Source organism: Ascaphus truei, unplaced genomic scaffold, assembly GCF_040206685.1.
Source record: "Ascaphus truei isolate aAscTru1 unplaced genomic scaffold, aAscTru1.hap1 HAP1_SCAFFOLD_335, whole genome shotgun sequence".
NCBI lineage: Eukaryota > Metazoa > Chordata > Amphibia > Anura > Ascaphidae > Ascaphus > Ascaphus truei.
The window spans coordinates 253,864-276,434 of NW_027456344.1; the positions used below are offsets into that span (position 1 = coordinate 253,864).

A 22,571-nucleotide genomic window follows, 5' to 3' on the forward strand; every position below is an offset into this window, starting at 1 on the left:
GGAGTGTAAGCTCTGCGGGACAGGGAGTCACTTTCCTGTTGTGTGATTGTGTGTGTTGCTCTCACATCGGAGTGTAAGCTCTGCGGGACAGGGAGTCACTGTGCTGGGGCAATTCTATGTGCAGCGCTGTGTGTATACGCTTCACCGTCACACAGATTTCACAATGATATACTGTATATGCATTCAAATATCTTATTGCTTTCTTATTCAAAACCAGGGGCTGGGCTGCATGTTATACATGGGGGGGGGGGGCAGAGATACACTGGGAGAAAGAGAGAGAGAAGGGAGAGATACTGAGGAGAGAGAGAGGAGAGATACAGAGGAGAGAGGGGGGGAGAGAGAGAGTGAGTGCGAGAGAGAGGGTGCGAGAGAGAGATACAGAGGAAGAAAGAGAAAGACGAAGGGAGAGAGAAGAGAGAGAGAGGGAAAGAAGGGGAGAGAGGAGAGAGATACAGAGGTGGGGAAAGAGAGAGCGAGAAAGGGAGAGGGAAAAAGGAGAGAGAGGGAGAGAGAGAAGAAGGGAGACAGAGTTGAGAGAGATACAGAGGGGGAGAGAGAGGAGAGAGTGAGATACAGAGGGGGTGAGAGAGGGGAAGAGAGGAAGGGAGGGAGAAGTAGCGGAAGTATTTAAACTGGATTGATACCGTCTCTCGGATATTCTAAGATGCAGATCTCTCTCTCACTTACCCTGATCTGTCTGATAAAAGGTAAGTGACACTCCTGTTATAAGAACACCCCCCTTATAAGAACATCTCCTCACAGCCCTGACGTGCCCCCTCCTATGGGGGGAACCCCTGTTATAAGAACACCCCCTTATAAGAACACCTCCTCACAGCCCTGACGTGCCCCTTCCTATGGGGGGAACCCCTGTTATAAGAACACCCCCCTTATAAGAACATCTCCTCACAGCCCTGACGTGCCCCTTCCTATGGGGGGAACCCCTGTTATAAGAACACCCCCCTTATAAGAACATCCCCTCACAGCCCTGACGTGCCCCTTCCTATGGGGGGAACCCCTGTTATAAGAACACCCCTTATAAGAACACCTCCTCACAGCCCTGACGTGCCCCTTCCTATGGGGGGGAACCCCTGTTATAAGAACACCCCCCTTATAAGAACATCTCACAGCCCTGACATGCCCCTTCCTATGGGGGGATCCCCTGTTATAAGAACACCCCCTTATAAGAACATCTCCTCACAGCCCTGACGTGCCCCTTCCTATGGGGGGAACCCCTGTTATAAGAACACCCCCTTATAAGAACATCCCCTCACAGCCCTGACGTGCCCCTTCCTATGGGGGGAACCCCTGTTATAAGAACACCCCTTATAAGAACACCTCCTCACAGCCCTGACGTGCCCCTTCCTATGGGGGGGAACCCCTGTTATAAGAACACCCCCCTTATAAGAACATCTCACAGCCCTGACATGCCCCTTCCTATGGGGGGATCCCCTGTTATAAGAACACCCCCTTATAAGAACATCTCCTCACAGCCCTGACGTGCCCCTTCCTATGGGGGGAACCCCTGTTATAAGAACACCCCCTTATAAGAACATCTCCTCACAGCCTGACGCGCCCCTTCCTATTGGGGCACCCCTGTTATAAGAACACCCCCCTTATAAGAACATCTCCTCACGGCCTGACATGCCCCTTCCTATGGGGGGATCCCCTGTTATAAGAACACCCACCTTATAAGAACATCTCCTCACAGCCCTGACGTGCCCCTTCCTATGGGGGAACCCTTGTTATAAGAACACCCCCCTTATAAGAACATCTCCTCACAGCCTGACGTGCCCATTCCTATGGGGGATCCCCTGTTATAAGAACACCCACCTTATAAGAACACCTCCTCACAGCCCTGACGTGCCCCTTCCTATGGGGGACCCTTGTTATAAGAACACCCCCCTTATAAGAACATCACCTCACAGCCTGACATGCCCATTCCTATGGGAGGAAGCCCTGTTATAAGAACACCCCTATAAAAGTTTAATACATGTTTTGTTGTGCCTGTCCCATAAATCCATAAATGTTATTGTTTGTTTTGTGAGATTGTAAAGTGTGTACGTCAACATTATTAACCCATGTCTCCCCACTGCTGGATGAGGCCTCCCCAATGATCTCCCAGGTCCTGCGGTTACAGCCTCTCTTCTCCACGTACATATAAATATATATCACCACCTTCAGCCCGTATCTCCCCACTGCTGGATGAGGCCTCCCCAATGATCTCCCGGGTACTGCGGTTACAGCCTCTCTTCTCCATGTACATATAAATATATATCCCACCTTCAGCCCGTGTCTCCCCACTGCAGGATGAAGCCTCCCCAATGATCTCCCAGGTACTGCGGTTACAGCCTCTCTTCCCCACGTACATATAAATATATATCACCACCTTCAGCCCGTGTCTCCCCACTGCTGGATGAGGCCTCCCCAATGATCTCCCAGGTACTGCGGTTACAGCCTCTCTTCTCCTCGTACATATAAATATATATCACCACCTTCAGCCCGTGTCTCCCCACTGCTGGATGAGGCCTCCCCAATGATCTCCCAGGTACTGCGGTTACAGCCTCTCTTCTCCACGTACATATAAATATATATCCCACCTTCAGCCCGTGCCTCCCCACTGCTGGATGAGGCCTCCCCAATGATCTCCCAGGTACTGCGATTACAGCCTCTCTTCTCCTCGTACATATAAATATATATCACCACCTTCAGCCCGTGTCTCCCCACTGCTGGATGAGGCCTCCCCAATGATCTCCCAGGTCCTGCGGTTACAGCCTCTCTTCTCCACATACATATAAATATATATCACCACCTTCAGCCCGTATCTCCCCACTGCTGGATGAGGCCTCCCCAATGATCTCCCAGGTACTGCGGTTACAGCCTCTCTTCTCCACGTACATATAAATATTGTGACAGAAACCAGGGGATGGTAATAAATTCCGTATATAGGGCTCCCAGGATACTAGACAGTTTCTATCCTGTTTGGCCTGGGAGTGCAGCCTTATAATACATACACTCCATCCCACAGTTTGGCAAGCGCTGGAACTGAGGGATGAGAGATCCAGACCAGAGTTTGTCTGCTGCCTGATTTCTGTCACCTGTCATGCTAATTAGGAATCAGGTATGAAAGACTGATTTCCTGTTTGCTCTGGTCTCCCCACAAGAGCCAGGAGGCTGGAAGGCTGCTGAACTACAGAGGGGAGAAGCCTCTTCCCCAAACAGGTTCAATCTTTCTGTTCATTTGTGTAAGACTGCAAAAGTACCGTGTTTTGATGTTGGAAGTGGAAAAGCCACTTCCAACCCTGAGTCAGGGATATCTAAGTTAAGTTATGGCTCAGGTGAGCAGCTTTTGTTTTGATCTGTTTTCTGTTGTATGCACTGTGGCAGTCTCAGTGCCTGGGACTGAATAAACCAGGCATAGCCTGTTTAAAGGAACAGTACGTGACACCTCATCATTTAACCTACCCTAAAAGACCGTGTTCTAAACAGTCCCGGACAAACGACGGAGCCCCGGAGTAAGCCGTTTGTCACATATGGTGGAGAATGCGGGCAGAGCACTAGGGGGTCTGCGGGTTGAAGAACTTTGAAAAAAAAAAAAAAAAAAAGTTTTTTTCATCCACTGCAAACAAGATGGAAGACGTGGTGGGTGCGCTGGTACGCAATGTCGCTGCCCAGAAAGACGCGAATGAAACCCAGCAACAGCTGTTAATAGCCCAGCAAGAAACTAATGCAAACCAGCAGCAGACGAATGCAGCCCAGCAACAGCTGCTAATAGCCCAGCAAGAGATTAATGCCAACCAGCAACAGGCGAATGCCAACCAGCAACAGGCGAATGCAAACCAGCAACAGACGAATGAAGCCCTGCAAAACGCGAATGCAAACCAGCAAGAGACAAACCGCTTGCTGAGAGAGGAGCAACAGCGGTTCGCTCAGGGCTTACAGCAGGAACTCGAGATCCTGAGGGGGACTATCAGTAACCTTCCACTGGCAGCGGCAGCCCCAGTACCGAAAATGACCAGGGCAAGCCACTACCTTCAGAAGATGGGACCCTCGGATGATGTGGAAGCCTATCTTCTCACGTTTGAACGCACGGCACAGAGAGAGGGATGGCCAGAAGCTGAGTGGGCTGGTCTAATCGCACCCTTCCTAAGCGGCGAACCCCAGAAGGCTTACTTTGATCTAGAGCCAGCCGAAGCTAACGTCTATGCAAAATTGAAGTTCGAGATCCTCGCCCGCCTCGGCGTAACCACGGCTGTTCGCGCCCAAAGGTTTCACGCATGGTCCTTCACGATGGATAAAGCCACCCGAAGCCAGATGTATGACCTCATCCACCTCGCCCGGAAGTGGCTACAACCCGAGATCAACTCAGCCAGCCACATCGTGGAACGGTTGGTCATGGACCAGTTCTTGAGGAAACTTCCCTCTGCCTTACGCCGTTGGGTCAGTCGGAGTGACCCCCACAATGCGGATGAGCTTGTGGCCCTCGTAGAAAGGTACAATGCAGCAGAAGAGCACCCGCAACCCACAGTCGTGGAGCAACCCCACTACCCGAGGTTCCAGGACTCTTCCAGAGACGGTAAAAGGGTACCGGGGTTAAGGGGCGCTGAAGAGCGGCGACCACCTTCACGCAGCACCAGCAACAGTGGTTCGCACACTAAGGGCAATAGCCAACATGGGGAGCCGGGAAAAGGCTCTAAGTGGGACACAGACTATGTACCTAAATGTGTAAATTGTCATGAGAGGGGCCACACAGCAAAAATCTGCCCACTAAATGATGAGCCCATGCAATGCAACAGCGTGGAACCTTATTCGCTGTTGTCCCAATGTATGGGCCCTAGCCCAGAGGACCCCTTGAATAACCATCTGTGGGCATTTGTAAAGGTTAATGGTAAGAGGGTTCGGGCACTTCTTGACTCTGGGAGCATGGTCACACTAGTGTCCGAATACCTCTTGCCCATTAAGAAGAAACAGGGAAACAGTTCACAAAGAGTGGCAATTTGTTGTATACATGGGGATAATCATGAATATTCCACTGTTGATGTTTTTTTTGAAACAGAGTTTGGTTCTTTAGATTTCAAGGTGGGTATTGTACCCAAACTGGCACATGATGTGTTAATAGGGACCGACTTTCCCCATTTTCTAAAAATGTGGTCCCCCGCTCAGAATAGCACCCAGAGTTCAATAGCGGACCATAACGAAGTATTAGAAGAAACAAATCCTTTCCCTTTTTCAGAAATGGAGGTTGACGAGGGCCCAAATAAGAAGGGGGAAAAGGAGGAGTGCTGTAAAATTCCCTTCCCCATCACTACTTTGGTAGGGAATACCCCAAATCAAGATGTTGAGCAGACACTTACCACCCCAGAACCGGATAAGACCCTCGCTGACATAGAGGTCAGTCCTGGGAGTTTTAAGAAGGCCCAGTGGGAGGACCCCACATTAGCGGTAGCAAGGGGAAATATACGGGACCAGAATAGTACTCCTGGCCAACCAGATAGGTCACTTGCTTACCCCTACTTCGAGGTAGAGAACGACCTAGTATATCGGGTTGATAAAAGGAAATCAGTTACAACTAAACAATTGTTGGTACCACGGACATTCCGTAACGTAGTATTACACCTCGCACATAGTCATCCATTGGGGGGACACCTAGGGGTGGAAAAGACAAAAGAAAAGGTTCTCCGAAGCTTCTATTGGCCTGGGGTTCTGGCAGAAATTACGAATTATTGTTCCTCATGCCCAGAATGTCAGATCACCGCCCCGTTCAAGGCGTACCGCAGCCCATTGGTACCCCTTCCCATAATAGAGGTACCATTTGACCGGATTGCTATGGATCTAGTAGGACCCCTAATAAAGTCTGCTAGGGGACATCAGCATATATTGGTAATATTAGATTATGCCACCCGATATCCGGAGGCAGTTCCCCTACGTAGCACCTCAGCTAAAAACATAGCAAAAGAGTTAGTAGTTCTGTTTTCCCGGGTCGGGATTCCTAAAGAGATTCTATCTGACCAGGGAACACCATTTATGTCCCAAGTAACGAAAGAGCTATGTAAACTCCTAAAAATCAAGCATCTCAGAACCTCAGTCTATCATCCACAAACAGATGGTTTAGTGGAAAGGTTCAATAAAACCTTAAAGAGCATGTTACGGCGGGCGGTTGATAAAGATGGGAAAAACTGGGATTGTTTGTTACCGTACCTGTTATTTGCCATTAGGGAAGTTCCCCAATCATCCACTGGCTTCTCCCCGTTTGAACTATTGTATGGCCGACACCCAAGGGGCTTACTGGATATAGCCAAAGAGACTTGGGAACACGAGGTTACCCCTTACAGAAGTGTAATAGAGCATGTTGCCCAGATGCAGGACCGCATTGCTGCAGTCCTACCCATAGTGAGGGAACACATGGAGAAAGCTCAAGAAGCACAGAGGAATACATATAATAAGGGTGCTAGGGTCAGAATTTTTTCTCCAGGTGATAGGGTACTAGTTCTGGTTCCCACCGTGGAGAGTAAATTCCTTGCTAAATGGCATGGGCCATATGAGGTCTTGGAAAGAGTGGGAGAAGTAAATTATAAGGTAAGACAGCCAGGTAGGAGGAAACCTGAGCAAATTTACCATATAAACCTACTCAAGCCCTGGAAAGATAGAGAAGTCTTGTTAACCCTAGTACCCCCAGGTCCGTCAGAGAATCAAGAAACTGACCCAGAGGTTAGCATAGCTGAAACCCTGTCCGTTCATCAGAAACGAGAGGTTCAGAATTTAGTGAAAAGAAACAAAGAAATCTTCTCTATACGGCCAGGTAGAACTAGCGTAATTGAACATGACCTAGTCTCTGAACCGGGGGTCCGAGTTAACCTTAAACCGTACCGAATCCCAGAGGCCAAAAGAAAGGCTATAAGTTTAGAGGTTAAAAAAATGCTAAAACTAGGTGTAATTGAGGAATCCCAAAGTGGGTGGAACAGCCCTATAGTCTTAGTCCCAAAGCCAGATGGTACAACAAGGTTTTGTAATGACTACCGGAAACTAAACGCGGTGTCAAAATTTGATACTTATCCTATGCCCAGGGTAGATGAACTTGTAGAGAGACTGGGCAAAGCCCGATATCTCACAACCCTAGACCTAACAAAAGGGTACTGGCAGGTTCCCCTCACAGAAAGGGCAAAAGAAAAGACAGCCTTCTCAACCCCAGACGGCCTCTTTCAGTATAAGGTGTTGCCTTTTGGCTTACATGGAGCTCCCGCCACATTCCAAAGAATGATGGATAAAATTTTAAAACCACATGCTCGGTATGCTGCCGCCTACCTGGATGATGTGGTAATCCATAGTGAAGATTGGCAATCCCACCTTCCAAAGGTCCAAGCTGTGCTTGACGCAGTCCGGTCTGCTGGACTAACTGCTAACCCCGCTAAATGCACTATTGGTCTGGAGGAGGCCAAGTATCTGGGATATTCTATTGGCAGAGGTTTACTCAAACCCCAAACACTCAAAGTGGAGGCGATACAAAATTGGCCAAGGCCAGTTACAAAAAAACAAGTAAGGACCTTTTTGGGGTTAATTGGGTACTATAGAAGGTTTATTCCCAATTTTGCAACTAAGGCAACCCCACTAACTGACCTCACAAAAGCAAGAGGACCGCTAATGGTAAAGTGGTCCCCCGAAACCGAACAGGCCTTTAGAAGCCTGAAAGAAGCTCTCTGTGCCCAACCAGTGTTGGTCACACCTGACTTCTCCAAAGAGTTCGTAGTCCAAACCGACGCATCTGAGGTAGGGCTGGGGGCGGTACTCTCCCAGGAGTCTCAAGGTGAGGAGCACCCCATCCTTTATTTAAGTAGGAAACTAAATCCCCAGGAGAAAAATTACTCCATAGTAGAGAAAGAGTGTCTCGCAATAAAGTGGGCTGTAGAGACGCTCAAATACTACCTGTTGGGGAGAAAATTCCGGTTGGTCACAGATCATGCACCCCTTACCTGGATGTGTCAAAACAGGGAAAAGAATGCTAGAGTGACCAGGTGGTTCCTAAGCCTACAACCCTTTAAATTTTCTGTGGAACACAGGTCAGGGCACAAACATGGCAATGCTTGACGGGTTGTCAAGGATGCACTCCCTAATATCCATGGTCGCTCATCCCTCGAGGTCTGAGCTGGGGGGGAGGATATGTGACAGAAACCAGGGGATGGTAATAAATTCCGTATATAGGGCTCCCAGGATACTAGACAGTTTCTATCCTGTTTGGCCTGGGAGTGCAGCCTTATAATACATACACTCCATCCCACAGTTTGGCAAGCGCTGGAACTGAGGGATGAGAGATCCAGACCAGAGTTTGTCTGCTGCCTGATTTCTGTCACCTGTCATGCTAATTAGGAATCAGGTATGAAAGACTGATTTCCTGTTTGCTCTGGTCTCCCCACAAGAGCCAGGAGGCTGGAAGGCTGCTGAACTACAGAGGGGAGAAGCCTCTTCCCCAAACAGGTTCAATCTTTCTGTTCATTTGTGTAAGACTGCAAAAGTACCGTGTTTTGATGTTGGAAGTGGAAAAGCCACTTCCAACCCTGAGTCAGGGATATCTAAGTTAAGTTATCGCTCAGGTGAGCAGCTTTTGTTTTGATCTGTTTTCTGTTGTATGCACTGTGGCAGTCTCAGTGCCTGGGACTGAATAAACCAGGCATAGCCTGTTTAAAGGAACAGTACGTGACGCCTCATCATTTAACCTACCCTAAAAGACCGTGTTCTAAACAGTCCCGGACAAACGACGGAGCCCCGGAGTAAGCCGTTTGTCACAATATATATCCCCACCTTCAGCCCGTGTCTCCCCACTGCTGGATGAGGCCTCCCCAATGATCTCCCAGGTACTGCGGTTACAGCCTCTCTTCCCCACGTACATATAAATATATATCCCCACCTTCAGCCCGTGTCTCCCCACTGCTGGATGTGGCCTCCCCAATGATCTCCCAGGTACTGCGGTTACAGCCTCTCTTCTCCTCGTACATATAAATATATATCACCACCTTCAGCCCGTGTCTCCCCACTGCTGGATGAGGCCTCCCCAATGATCTCCCAGGTACTGCGGTTACAGCCTCTCTTCTCCTCGTACATATAAATATATATCACCACCTTCAGCCCGTGTCTCCCCACTGCTGGATGAGGCCTCCCCAATGATCTCCCAGGTACTGCGGTTACAGCCTCTCTTCTCCACATACATATAAATATATATCACCACCTTCAGCCCGTATCTCCCCACTGCTGGATGAGGCCTCCCCAATGATCTCCCAGGTACTGCGGTTACAGCCTCTCTTCTCCTCGTACATATAAATATATATCACCACCTTAAGCCCGTATCTCCCCACTGCTGGATGAGGCCTCCCCAATGATCTCCCAGGTACTGCGGTTACAGCCTCTCTTCTCCTCGTACATATAAATATATATCACCACCTTCAGCCCGTGTCTCCCCACTGCTGGATGAAGCCTCCCCAATGATCTCCCAGGTACTGCGGTTACAGCCTCTCTTCTCCACGTACATATAAATATATATCTCACCTTCAGCCCGTGTCTCCCCACTGCTGGATGAGGCCTTCCCAATGATCTCCCAGGTACTGCGGTTACAGCCTCTCTTCTCCACGTACATATAAATATATATCCCACCTTCAGCCCGTGTCTCCCCACTGCTGGATGAGGCCTCCCCAATGATCTCCCAGGTACTGCGGTTACAGCCTCTCTTCTCCACGTACATATAAATATATATCACCACCTTCAGCCCATGTCTCCCCACTGCTGGATGAGGCCTCCCCAATGATCTCCCAGGTACTGCGGTTACAGTCTCTCTTCTCACCGTACATATAAATATATATCACCACCTTCAGCCCGTGTCTCCCCACTGCTGGATGAGGCCTCCGAATGATCTCACAGGTACTGCGGTTACAGCCTCTCTTCTCCACGTACATATAAATATATATCCCACCTTCAGCCCGTGTCTCCCCACTGCTGGATGAGGCCTCCCCAATGATCTCCCAGGTACTGTGGTTACAGTCTCTCTTCTCCACGTACATATAAATATATATCACCACCTTCAGCCCGTGTCTCCCCACTCCTTGATGAGGCCTCCCCAATTCTCTCCCAGGTATTGCGGTTACAGACTCTCTTCTCCACGTACATATAAATATATATCACCACCTTCAGCCTGTGTCTCCCCACTGCTGGATGAGGCCTCCCCAAAGATCTCCCAAGTACTGCGGTTACAGCCTCTCTTCTCCACGTACATATAAATATATATCACCACCTTCAGCCCGTGTCTCCCCACTCCTGGATGAGGCCTCCCCAATTCTCTCCCAGGTACTGCGGTTACAGCCTCGCTTCTCCACGTACATATAAATATATATCCCATCTTCAGCCCGTGTCTCCCCACTGCTGAATGAGGCCTCCCCAATGATCTCCCAGATACTGTGGTTACAGCCTCTCTTCTCCACGTACATATAAATATATATCACCACCTTCAGCCCGTGTCTCCCCACTGCTGGATGAAGCCTCCCCAATGATCTCCCAGGTACTGCGGTTACAGCCTCTCTTCTCCACGTACATATAAATATATATCCCACCTTCAGCCCGTGTCTCCCCACACTGCTGGATGAGGCCTCCCCAATGATCTCCCAGGTACTGCGGTTACAGCCTCTTTTCTCCACGTACATATAAATATATATCACCACCTTCAGCCCGTGTCTCCCCACTGCTGGATGAGGCCTCCCCAATGATCTCCCAGGTGCTACGGTTACAGCCTCTCTTCTCCACGTCGCTCCCACACATTCCCTGATCCTATCCTCCCATCTTACTTCTGGTCGGCGTCTTGGTCTTTTTATCTCTCTTGGAATCCAGTCGAGTTCCATCTTTGTCCAACGATGGTCATTTCTTCTTGCGATATGTCCGGCCCACCGCCATTTGAATTTCTTCCCCGGTGGAGTGATGTCAAAGACTTTTGTTTGGTTTCCAAACCCATTCATTCCTCTTCCTTTCTCTCCGGGTAATACCCAGCATGCATCTCTCCATACTTCTCCGGTTAATAACCAGCATGCATCTCTCCATACTTCTTCGGGTAATGCCCAGCATGCATCTCTCCATACTTCTTCGGGTAATACCCAGCATGCATCTCTCCATACTTCACCGGGTAATACCCACCATGCATCTCTCCTTACTTCTCCAGGTAATACCCAGCATGCATCTCTCCGTACTTCTTTTCATAATCTGATGTCTTTTTTACCATTATATAACCAGCCTCACACGTTTGAGACCCAAAAGGTCCAAACAGCTGTCTGTGAGCAGGGTTACTGGCTCTGCACTTCTGTAACCCAGGCTGTGCTAAAAAGCTGTGTAATGCGGCATGTATAAGCTTATAGGGGTCCCATGTTAGCATGGACATGAAGTAAACGGTGACACTGTGTGCTCATTTGCATGTCATTTCCCAGAATCCCTGGCTGCAGTGGAAGCACTGTATGCTAAGAGATAATGTGGAAGGGCAGGGTTGTAGGCTTGTCTGAAACGTGTGAATGTGCTCACAAGTTGAATTTTTATTTGCTGTATATATAGTGATACAGTCACTGTCTCTAGGTGCTGGAATAGTGCAGTAAGGGGGCTTTCCAGTGTACAAACAGTTAACCTCCACCTGGAAAGCTTGCTGCAGCTGCAGCTAATTAAGCATACTGGGCTCCTGAAGAAACGGGAGTTTTAAAACTCAGGAAGTTGCGACTACTTTTCCCCAGAGAAGTGGTAAGAGAGAGAATTCTCCTTAGCTAGGAAGGGGCTGGCACACTCCCCTAGGCTCGCTGGACGCTGGTCGCGGAGCCTGCTGGGACTGCCTGGGTTTTAGTCCCAGGAAGAAGAATGAAGGACGCGAGACTGCGCTGAAGCAGGGATGTCCTGTCCATAACATTGCACTACAGAGAAGAGGGATTCACTGAACTCTCGTGAGGCCGAGCCCCCCAACAGAAACAGATAAGAGATAAACCTTATATTGCTGTGCCTAGAGACTGTGTATATCATCTATATGTAACAGTACATGTTTTAGGGTGGTAACCAGCTTAGCTAGCCATCCAGTTAGAAAGGGCTGCAGCTACTGTAAAGTTAGGCCTCGGTCCCGCTGCGCTCGTTGGCGTGGGCGGCGGGTCGCGAGTTCCCCACCAGCAGGGGAATCCTCGCGAGCCGGTCCCGGTCCCCCCTGGCTGCACAGAGCACTACACGCTGTAGCGCGTCAGCCGCTGGAGACACCAGTGAATGGTGTTTTCTAGCTTTGACGCGTGACGTGTGTGGCTGTGAGCCAATGGGGAGGGGAGGCTTCGGGAGGAGGAGAGGCTTCGGGAGGAGGAGAGGCTTCGGGGAGCGGGGAGGAGTGTGGAGTGAAAGCAGGTGAGTGCCTTTCTCTGTGTGTGTGTCTGAGTGCGTGCCTGTCTGTGTGTGTATGTGTCTGAGTGCGTGAGTGCCTGTCTGTGTGTGTGTGTGCCCGAGTGCCTGTCTCTGTCTGTGTGTGTGTGTGTGTATGAGTGCGTGAGTGCCTGCCTGTGTGTGCGCGCGTGTGTGTGTATGAGTGCGTGAGTGCCTGCCTGTGTGTGTGTGTGCGCGTGTATGAATGAGTGCCTGCGTGTGTGTGTTTAAACTTACCTTCCAGCTCCAGCCCGAGTCCGTGGAGGGAGGGGGGGGAGAGTAGCGGGTCCCTCCGCTCAAGCCATGCCCCCCCTCCCTGTCAAACCGCCCACCTCCCGCCCACCTCCCGATCAAACCTCCCACCTCCCGCCCACCTCCCGATCAAACCTCCCACCTCCCGCCCACCTCCCGATCAAACCTCCCACCTCCCGCCCACCTCCCGATCAAACCTCCCACCTCCCGCTCCGGCTCCCGCTCCCTACAGACCGCAGATCGCGGTCTGTGTATCTCAGCGCACCGCCTGTCAGCAGCGCAGGTGCGCTGACTCTGGGAGCGGGGCCTTAGCCTAAGACTCCTATGAAGGAGTATGTGTTTCTTTTATGATTTGTTTTTGCCTTAAAGGGACGGTGTGCCTGTTACTGTATTATTTAACACCTGTAACTAAACCCTGTGTAGAGAAGTACAACGTTTCCAGCCTTAATCTGGGACTAAAGATACTGTGATGTGATGCAGACATCAAAAAATATATACACTGCTAATTTGCATTATTATCTCATTTGCAGTTTATAACTATCAAGCTGTTGCAGAGTTGACAGGTGAGAGAGGTATAAGGGAAAAGCGGGAGAGGGAGAGAGAGTGGAAAAAAGAGAGAGGGAGTATTTTATTTATATATATATATATATATATATATATATATATGAGACAGAGGGAGTCAGAGGGAGACGGGAAGTGGAGAGAGAAAGAGGGGAAGGGGAGAGAAAAAGAGGGGAAGGGGAGAGAGAAAGAGGGGAAGGGGAGAGAGAAAGAGGGGAAGGGGAGAGAGAAAGAGGGGAAGTGGAGAGAGAAAGAGAGAGGGGGATTGAGGGAGAAAGAAAGAGGGAGGGAGGGATTGAGAGAGGGAATGAGAGGGAGGGATTGAGAGGGAATGAGACGGAGGGATTGAGAGAGGGAATGAGAGGGAGGGATTGAGAGAGGGAATGAGAGGGAGGGATTGAGGGAGGGAATGAGAGGGAGGGATTGAGAGAGGGAATGAGTGGGAGGGATTGAGAGAGGGAATGAGAGGGAGAGAGTGTGGGGAGAAAGAAGAAATAGACAGAGAGAGGAGGAGGGAGAGGGAAAGAGAGAGAGAGTGAGAGAGAGATTGGACAGAGGGAGAAAGAAGGGAGAAAGAGAGAGAGAGACAGATGGAAAGACACGAGGAGAAAGAGAGGGAGAGAGAGAGAGGGAAAGACAATGGGAGGGAGAGAGGAGGCAGAAGGGGGATAGAGAAGTGAGAGAAATAGAAATAAAGATGGAAGGGACTGTACAGATTCTCCGTGTCCCTCTTAGGTGGGAACGTGGCTCTCCGTGGCCTTGCCCTGCAGTCCAGCTCTGTCCCAGGTCAGGGTGAAGCTCATCTCTCTATAGACGGGAACATGGACACTGATTACTTCAGGGGATCCTGTAGCCTGACGAACTACGAGCTCCAGCCGTGGTGGAGCGTGGACCTGGGGCGTGGCTACCTCATCTCCAGCGTGGCTATCACCAACGTGGGCATCAGCATGATCACGGAGATGCAGGGGGCAGAGATACACGTGGGGGAGAGCATGGATGGTTATGGAGTGTATAACCCGAGGTGAGAGAGGGAGCGGGGGGGAGAGAGCGGTGGAGAGGGAGAGAGAGATGGGAAAAGAGAGGTGGGGAAAAGGGAGAGATGGGAAGGGGAGAAATAAAGAGAGGGAGATAGAGAGGGAGGGAGAGTGAGATAGAGGGAGGGGGAAGATAGATAGGGAGGCAGAGAGGGAGAGATATTTGGGGGAGAAATAGTAGAAAAAAATGGGATAGAGAGAGAGTAGTGAAGAGGGAGATAGAGGAAGAGATTGGGGTATAGGGAGAGAGAAAAAATTGGTAGAGGAGCAGAGAAAGGAGGAGAGGGAGATAGAGTGATGGGGACAGAGGAGGAGTAGGAGAGAGGGAGAGACAAAAAAGAGATGAATGAATTATCACATGGATGGATGGATTAATTGATGTATGGATGGATCAAACACTGGGTGGGTAGTTTGAAAACAATGAATGGATGGAGGAGTGGCTGGATGGGTGGATGGATGAATGGAGTAATGACTGGATGATGGATGGATGAATGGAGTAATGACTGGATGAGGGATGGATGAATGGAGTAATGACTGGATGATGGATGGATGAATGGAGTAATGACTGGATGAGGGATGGATGAATGGAGTAATGACTGGATGATGGATAGATGGATGGATGAATAAATGGATGGATAACTGGATGAATGAATGGGTGGATGGATGAACAGATAGATGTATGGGTGGTTGGATGAATTAATAAATAGATGAATAATTGGTTGAATTGATGGACCACCTAATGAGATATAGTAGATTTATGGGTGTGTAGATGATGGATGAATGGGTGGATGGATAAAAGAGTGGATGGATGGATGAATTGAATAGATGGATGGGTGGATGGTGGATAGATGAATGGATGAATGACTGGATGGGTGAATGGATGGATGTGTAGATGAATGATTGGGTGGATGGATGAATGAATATATGAGTAGATGGATGGGTGAGTGAATGATTGAATAAATGGATAATTTGTAGAATGAATGAACACATGGATAATTCGTTGAATGGATAAATGTATAGGTGGATGGATACATTGATGAGTAGCTGCATGGATGGATGGATGGATAAATGGGTGGTGGGATGGATGGATAAATAAGTGAATATATGAATGGATGTGTGGATAGATACATGAGTGAATATATGGATGGATGGATGAATATATGGATGGATGAATATATGGATGGATAAATGAATAGATGGATAAATGGGTGAATAGATGGATGGGTGGATGGATAGATACATTAGTGAATATATGGATGGATGGATGAATATATGGGTGGATGAATGAATGGATGGATGGATAAATGGGTGAATAGATGGATGGATAGATTAATTGATAAATGGGTGGGTGGATGGTTGAGTGGCATGATGACTGGTTGATGGATGGATGAATGAATGGATGGATGGATAAATGAGTGAACAGATGGATGGATGAATTGATAAATGGATGGGTGGACTGATACATGACTGGATGAAATGGATGGATGAATGAATGTCTTGATGGATGGATGGATGAATGAATGAATGTCTTGATGGATGGATGGATGGATGGATGGATGAATGGCTCAATGAGTGGACGGAAGGGTGGATTAATGACTGGATGATAGATAGATGGATGAATAAATGAGTGAACAAATGGATGGATAAATGAGTGAATAGATGGATGGATAAATATCTCTCAGTGGTCTGAACTTGAACTCTCTCTTACAGCTGTGCCACCATCACCTTCATGGCCCTGGGAGAGACCAAGTCATTTGATTGCGGGGCAATGCCAGGACGTTATGTCACCGTGGTCATACCGAACCGGGTTGACGTCTTAGCGATGTGTGAGGTGCAGGTGACAGCTATCCAGATCCCCGGTATATATGTGCAGGGGACAGTATATATACATATATATATACACACATATATATATATATACATACACTATCTTTGTAACTATCTATATGCATATCTAACTAAATGTCTGTCTAGCCATCTCTGCATCGATCTCTCCCTGTCACAGACCGTCAGCTCGGGATAATGATTCATAGTCTGTCTGACTCAGGAGGAGACATTGTACAAGAGCCGCAGAATAAGGAGTTAATTATACAGCAGGTGAGACATCTGTCCCTCCCCCCGCAGGGTGACACAGTGACACAGGCAGAAGGGAGCTATGTGTCTGTCCCTCCCCCCGCAGGGTGACACAGTGACACAGACAGAAGGGAGCTATGAGCCTGTCCCTCCCCCGCAGGGTGACACAGACAGAAGGCAGCTATGAGTCTGTCCCTCCCCTGCAGGGTGACACAGACAGAAGGGAGCTATGAGTCTGTCTCTCCCCCGCAGGGTGACACAGTGACACAGACAGAAGGGAGCTATGAGCCTGTCCCTCCCCCCGCAGGGTGACACAGTGACACAGACAGAAGGGAGCTATGAGCCTGTCCCTCAACCCGCAGGGTGACACAGTGACACAGACAGAAGGGAGCTATGAGTCTGTCCCTCCCCCCGCACGGTGACACAGTGACATAGACGGAAGGGAGCTATGAGTCTGTCCCTCCCCCTGCAGGGTGACACAGTGACACAGACAGAAGGGAGCTATGAGCCTGTCCCTCCCCCGCAGGGTGACACAGTGACACAGACAGAAGTGAGCTATGAGACTGTCCCTCCCCTCGCAGGGTGACACAGTGACACAGACAGAAGGGAGCTATGAGCCTGTCCCTCCCCCGCAGGGTGACACAGTGACACAGACAGAAGTGAGCTATGAGACTGTCCCTCCCCCTGCAGGGTGACACAGTGACACAGACAGAAGGGAGCTATGAGTCTGTCCCTCCCCCGCAGGGTGACACAGTGACACAGACAGAAGGGAGCTATGAGTCTGCCCCTCCCCCCGCAGGGTGACACAGTGACAGACAGAAGGGAGCTATGAGTCTGTCCCTCCACCGCAGGGAGACACAGACAGAAGGGAGCTATGAGTCTGTCCCTCCCCCCGCAGGGTGACACAGTGACACAGACAGAAGGGAGCTATGAGTCTGTCCCTCCCCCCGCAGGGTGACACAGTGACACAGACAGAAGTGAGCTATGAGACTGTCCCTCCCCCTGCAGGGTGACACAGTGACACAGACAGAAGGGAGCTATGAGTCTGTCCCTCCCCCACAGGGTGACACAGTGACACAGACAGAAGGGAGCTATGAGTCTGCCCCTCCCCCCGCAGGGTGACACAGTGACAGACAGAAGGGAGCTATGAGTCTGTCCCTCCACCGCAGGGAGACACAGACAGAAGGGAGCTATGAGTCTGTCCCTCCCCCCGCAGGGTGACACAGTGACACAGACAGAAGGGAGCTATGAGTCTGTCCCTCCCCCCGCAGGGTGACACAGTGACACAGACAGAAGGGAGCTATGAGTCTGTCCCTCCCCCCGCAGGGTGACAAAGTGACACAGACAGAAGGGACCTATGTGTCTGCCCCTCCCCCCGCAGGGTGACACAGTGACAGACAGAAGGGAGCTATGAGTCTGTCCCTCCCCCCGCAGGGTGACACAGACAGAAGGGAGCTATGAGTCTGTCCCTCCCCCGCAGGGTGACAGTGACACAGACAGAAGGGAGCTATGAGTGTGTCCCTCCCCCCGCAGGGTGACACAGTGACACAGACAGAAGGGAGCTATGAGACTGTCCCTACCCCGCAGGGTGACAGTGACACAGGCAGAACGGAGCTATGAGTGTGTCCCTCCCCCCGCAGGGTGACACAGTGACACAGACAGAAGGGAGCTATGAGTCTGTCCCTCCCCCGCAGGGTGTGACACAGTGACACAGACAGAAGGGAGCTATGAGTCTGTCCCTCCCCCGCAGGGTGACACAGTGACACAGACAGAAAGGAGCTATGAGTCTGTCCCTCCCCCCGCAGGGTGACACAGTGACACAGACAGAAGGGAGCTATGAGTCTGTCCCTCCCCCCGCAGGGTGACACAGTGACACAGACAGAAGGGAGCTATGAGCCTGTCCCTCCCCCCGCAGGGTGACACAGTGACACAGACAGAAGGGAGCTATGAGTCTGACCCTCCCCCCGCAGGGTGACACAGTGACACAGACAATGTATTTCTGTATATCTTTATGTATATAGTGCCATGCAGATACATAGCGCGTCACAGCAGTAATACACGTGACATAATAATATAACATATAATGGGAATAAGTGCTTCAGAAATAAAAATAACATTAGGAAAATAAGTCCCTGCCCTGAGGAGCTTACAGTCTAATTGGTAGGTAGGGAGAACGTACAGAGACAGTAGGAGGGCGTTCTGGTAAGTGCGTCTGCAGGGGGCCAAGCTTTATGTATCGGGTGTATAGTATTTGCCATGGTGCTACTCATATAAGTCTATAAGCAAGTGTGTCTTAAGGTGGGTCTTAAAGGTGGATAGAGAGGGTGCTAGTCGGGTATTGAGAGGAAGGGCATTCCAGAGGTGCGGGGCAGTCGATGAGAATGGATTATGGCAGGAGAGGGCTTTAGATACAAAGGGGGTAGAGAAAAGACATCCTTGAGCAGAACGCAAGAAGAGTGTATAGTGAGATATTAGGGTGAGATGTAAGGAGGGCAGAGGAGGGTATAGTGAGATATTAGGGTGAGATGTAAGGAGGGCAGAGGAAGGTGTAGTGAGATATTAGGGTGAGATGTAAGGAGGGGTAGAGGAGGGTATAGTGAGATATTAGGGTGAGATGTAAGGAGAGGCAGAGGAGGGTATAGTAAGATATTAGGGTGAGATGTAAGGAGGGGTAGAGGAGGGTATAGTGAGATATTAGAGTGAGATGTAAGGAGGGGCAGAGGAGGGTATAGAGAGATATTAGGGTGAGATGTAAGGAGGGGCAGAGGCGGGTATAGTGAGATATTAGGAGGGGCAGAGGAGGATATAGTGAGATATTAGGGTGAGATGTAAGGAGGGGCAGAGGAGTGTATAGTGAGATATTAGGGTGAGATGTAAGGAGGGGCAGAGGAGGGTATAGCGAGATATTAGGGTGAGATGTAAGGAGGGGCAGAGGAGGGTATAGTGAGTGTGAAGATTGAGATAATGTGTGTTGCTATCATCACCTCCATTTTGGCCTAACCGCCATTTTGAGTGTTTGCTTGTATGTATGTTTATTTGTTTAATTCGTGTATGAACTGTGAATGTTTGATTCTGCAGAGTATCGCTCCTGGATGTAACCCACCCTTGTGTAATTCCTACGAGGCATGCAAGAATTGAAATAGCATTCGTAAGAGGTTTTTCCTGCCTTAGATAATTCTGCTGACCTTAGGTTCTGTTATCTGACAGCTACAGTACACACAGGGCTGGACACAGTAACTCCCTTATGTCACAAGGTTAAGGGCGCCCCACATTATGGTGATAAGAGGATAAGAATATAGCAATGTAAAGCATATTTATGTATCAATATGTATTTTTGTATGTCATCATATATTAATTATCTCTAAGCCAGCCCCCTTAAGGGGCGTATTACTCATTTTGAAATGTATAAAAATGTGATATCAAGCAATATGTTGGCAGAGGCCTGAGTTCCTTGTTGGAATTCTTTTCCCTCAAATTGTGCCATGGTACTGATAAACTCATGTTGTTACTTTTTGAACCCTTGACTCATTGATTTTATTTCTACGCTTTGACATGAGATATTAGGGTGAGATGTAAGGAGGGCAAAGGAGGGTATAGTGAGATATTAGAGTGAGATGTAAGGAGGGCAGAGGAGGGTATAGTGAGATATTAGGATGAGATGTAAGGAGGGGCAGAGGAGGGTATAGTGAGATATTAGGGTGAGATGTAAGGAGGGGCAGAGGAGGGTATAGTGAGATATTAGAGTGAGATGTAAGGAGGGGCAGAGGAGGCTATAGTGAGATATTAGGGTGAGATGTAAGGAGGGGCAGAGGAGGGTATAGTGAGATATTAGAGTGAGATGTAAGGAGGGTCAGAGGAGGGTATAGTGAGATATTAGGGTGATATTTAAGGAGAGGCAGAGGAGGGTATAGTGAGATATTAGGGGGAGATGTAAGGAGGGGCAGAGGAGGATATAGTGAGATATTAGGGTGAGATGTAAGGAGTGACAGAGGAGGGTATAGTGAGATATTAGGGTGAGATGTAAGGAGGGAAAGGAGGGTATAGTGAGATATTAGGGTGAGATGTAAGGAGGGGCAGAGGGGGGTATTATGAGATATTAGGGTGAGATGTAAGGGGGGGCAGAGGGGTGTATAGTATATACGGGGTCATTGGGGTCTTGGGAGAGACACTGTGGGACAGTAGCGCAGCGACACACCTGTTATATTGTTGTATAATCAGTGTTATTAATTATTATATTGTGTCATAATCTAATATATATATATATATATGATTCTCACAATTGAGGACTTCAAATGTGTTATTGTGGGTTGTATATAAATACAACTCCTTATTATTCAAAGATACGTGTTGTGTCATATTGTCTGACCCCCAGCCAGGCTCTCCGCTGGTTGCTTAGCCTTACGTACACATCGGGGGGAAAGAATTGGGACCCCCGCTCTCCATCTAGGGAGAAATAAAGAGGGGTCACACATGTGTGAAGGAGGGGGGAAGGCTCGCAGGGTAGAGGGAAGTGTTGTGCGGGTAGGGATTAGAGTAGAAGTGAGAGGTTTGAGGAAGACGGGAGGGGAGTAGGGTCGGGAGGGCAGGTGGTAGAGGGAGAAGAGGGCGACCAGCAGTGCCGGGTCCTCCTGGGCGATAGCAGAAAAAAGAGTTGAGGAGGGCTGGAGGAGCGTTAGGAAGAGGTGTAGGATGGGAGGAGGGTACAGAAGGGATGTCCTGGAGTATGGATTCCACCTTTTGTCTCCAAATATTCAGCAAAGTCCTGAAGGGAAATGGAAGACGCACAATGACCTTTTATCTGTCACAGGTCAGAAGTAAGATGAAGGAGAACATCGCAACACTGAGAAGAGGACAGGATAATGTCCTAGAGAGGGGTGAGTATATATCTATATGTAGTGTATACTAGGGAAATGTCTGCATATACAGGTGAGTGATAGCCCCGTCTCCTCTTCTCTCCACAGATACACGGACCTGCGTCCCCCTGAAGATACTCGCTGCACAAACTAATTAATAAAATCTTACATTTCTCCTATTACAGATCTCCTTTCCTCATCAGAAATCCCGTACACTCTCCCCTATTCACCATGACATTCTCTCTCATGGAACCCCCCCCCCCCCATTATTTTGACCCTAACACGCCCTCTAAAACGTGCTTTATATTCGGTGGGGTTATTGTTCGTCACCCTACAAAACCTCTGTAACGGTGGAATGACTGTGAATACTCAGCGAGTTCTACTGGATCTATAACATTGTCCCCCCCCCCAATGGGTTAAATATCGATTTTGGCCTGGGGGTATTCTTCAGAGAATAAGGGGTCAAATCAAGGTTTTCAGGGTTTTTTTTGCACTCCTTTCTCCACTTTGAATTTAGCATTTGATGCTTACGTCATTTATATCTGTCCACATTAGGGACCTGTAGATTTGAATATGGTTATGCAGAAATATTCTGCAGTGAGATATGTGTTCCAAGCACAGCTGGACGGTTAGCGGGGGTATGTGTGTGATATATTCTGTTAGCTTTAGGCTGCGTCCATAGAGGGGGGGGGAGCCGCGCTCCTCCGCGCTGACTCTGAGGCTCGTCTGCGCAATCGGGAGCGTACGCATGAACTAGCAGATGAGCCAGCGTGCGCGATCGTGAGGCGGGGCACTGACGTCACTGGGCCAATAGCCCACGAAGCGCCGACGTCACGGCGTTGTGACGTTGACGCTGCTTCTCTCTGATTGGAGGTTTTCAGCCGATAGCGCGCTCAGAAACAGGTTCTGCTATCTTCTGAAAATCCCAGCGCCTCGGCACGCCTGCGCACGCTCGCGGGATCCCCCTCTCAAGACATCCTCATTGAGGATGACGGGGCTCACCGCGGAGCGTCCGCACGGCTCAGCGCCGACTGTCCTTCTATGGACGCACCCTTAGAGCTATGATTATAGTGTAGCCATGCTGTAAAATGGCTGCAGTCATCTCTCCTGCTGACAGTAAGGCCTGGTAAGTTATGGGCATGCCAGCAGTAATTATGGAGGTTTGCCCTCACACCCTGGTGAGGTGCCCTATGTATGGATGGGAGTGGTCACATGCTCTGAATCCATGGTTAGTGATGTCAGAGTTGTGCCAGCCCCCAGAGGATACATAAGGCACAGCACTGATCAAAAGTTAGTTGTTGCTAAGCTGTTGGAGGATTAGGTAATAGCTCCTTCCAGTTCTGGAAGGAGTAAAGAGTTATTCTAAGTTGCTGATTATGAGACTGTGACCAGGGACCTG

At 49.4% G+C, this 22,571-nt stretch overlaps 1 protein-coding gene across 1 annotated transcript; it reads left to right on the top strand.

Annotated features, from left to right (window-relative positions):
- Positions 1–511: 511 nt before the first annotated feature.
- LOC142483543 (fucolectin-like) lies at positions 512–21,542 on the top strand. Its single transcript, XM_075583557.1, has 7 exons — positions 512–707; positions 13,182–13,214; positions 13,948–14,233; positions 15,957–16,105; positions 16,252–16,343; positions 21,127–21,193; positions 21,281–21,542. Exons 1-7 carry the CDS (start codon positions 665–667, stop codon positions 21,328–21,330), a joined length of 720 nt encoding a protein of 239 aa, XP_075439672.1. The 5' UTR covers positions 512–664; the 3' UTR covers positions 21,331–21,542.
- Positions 21,543–22,571: the final 1,029 nt, after the last annotated feature.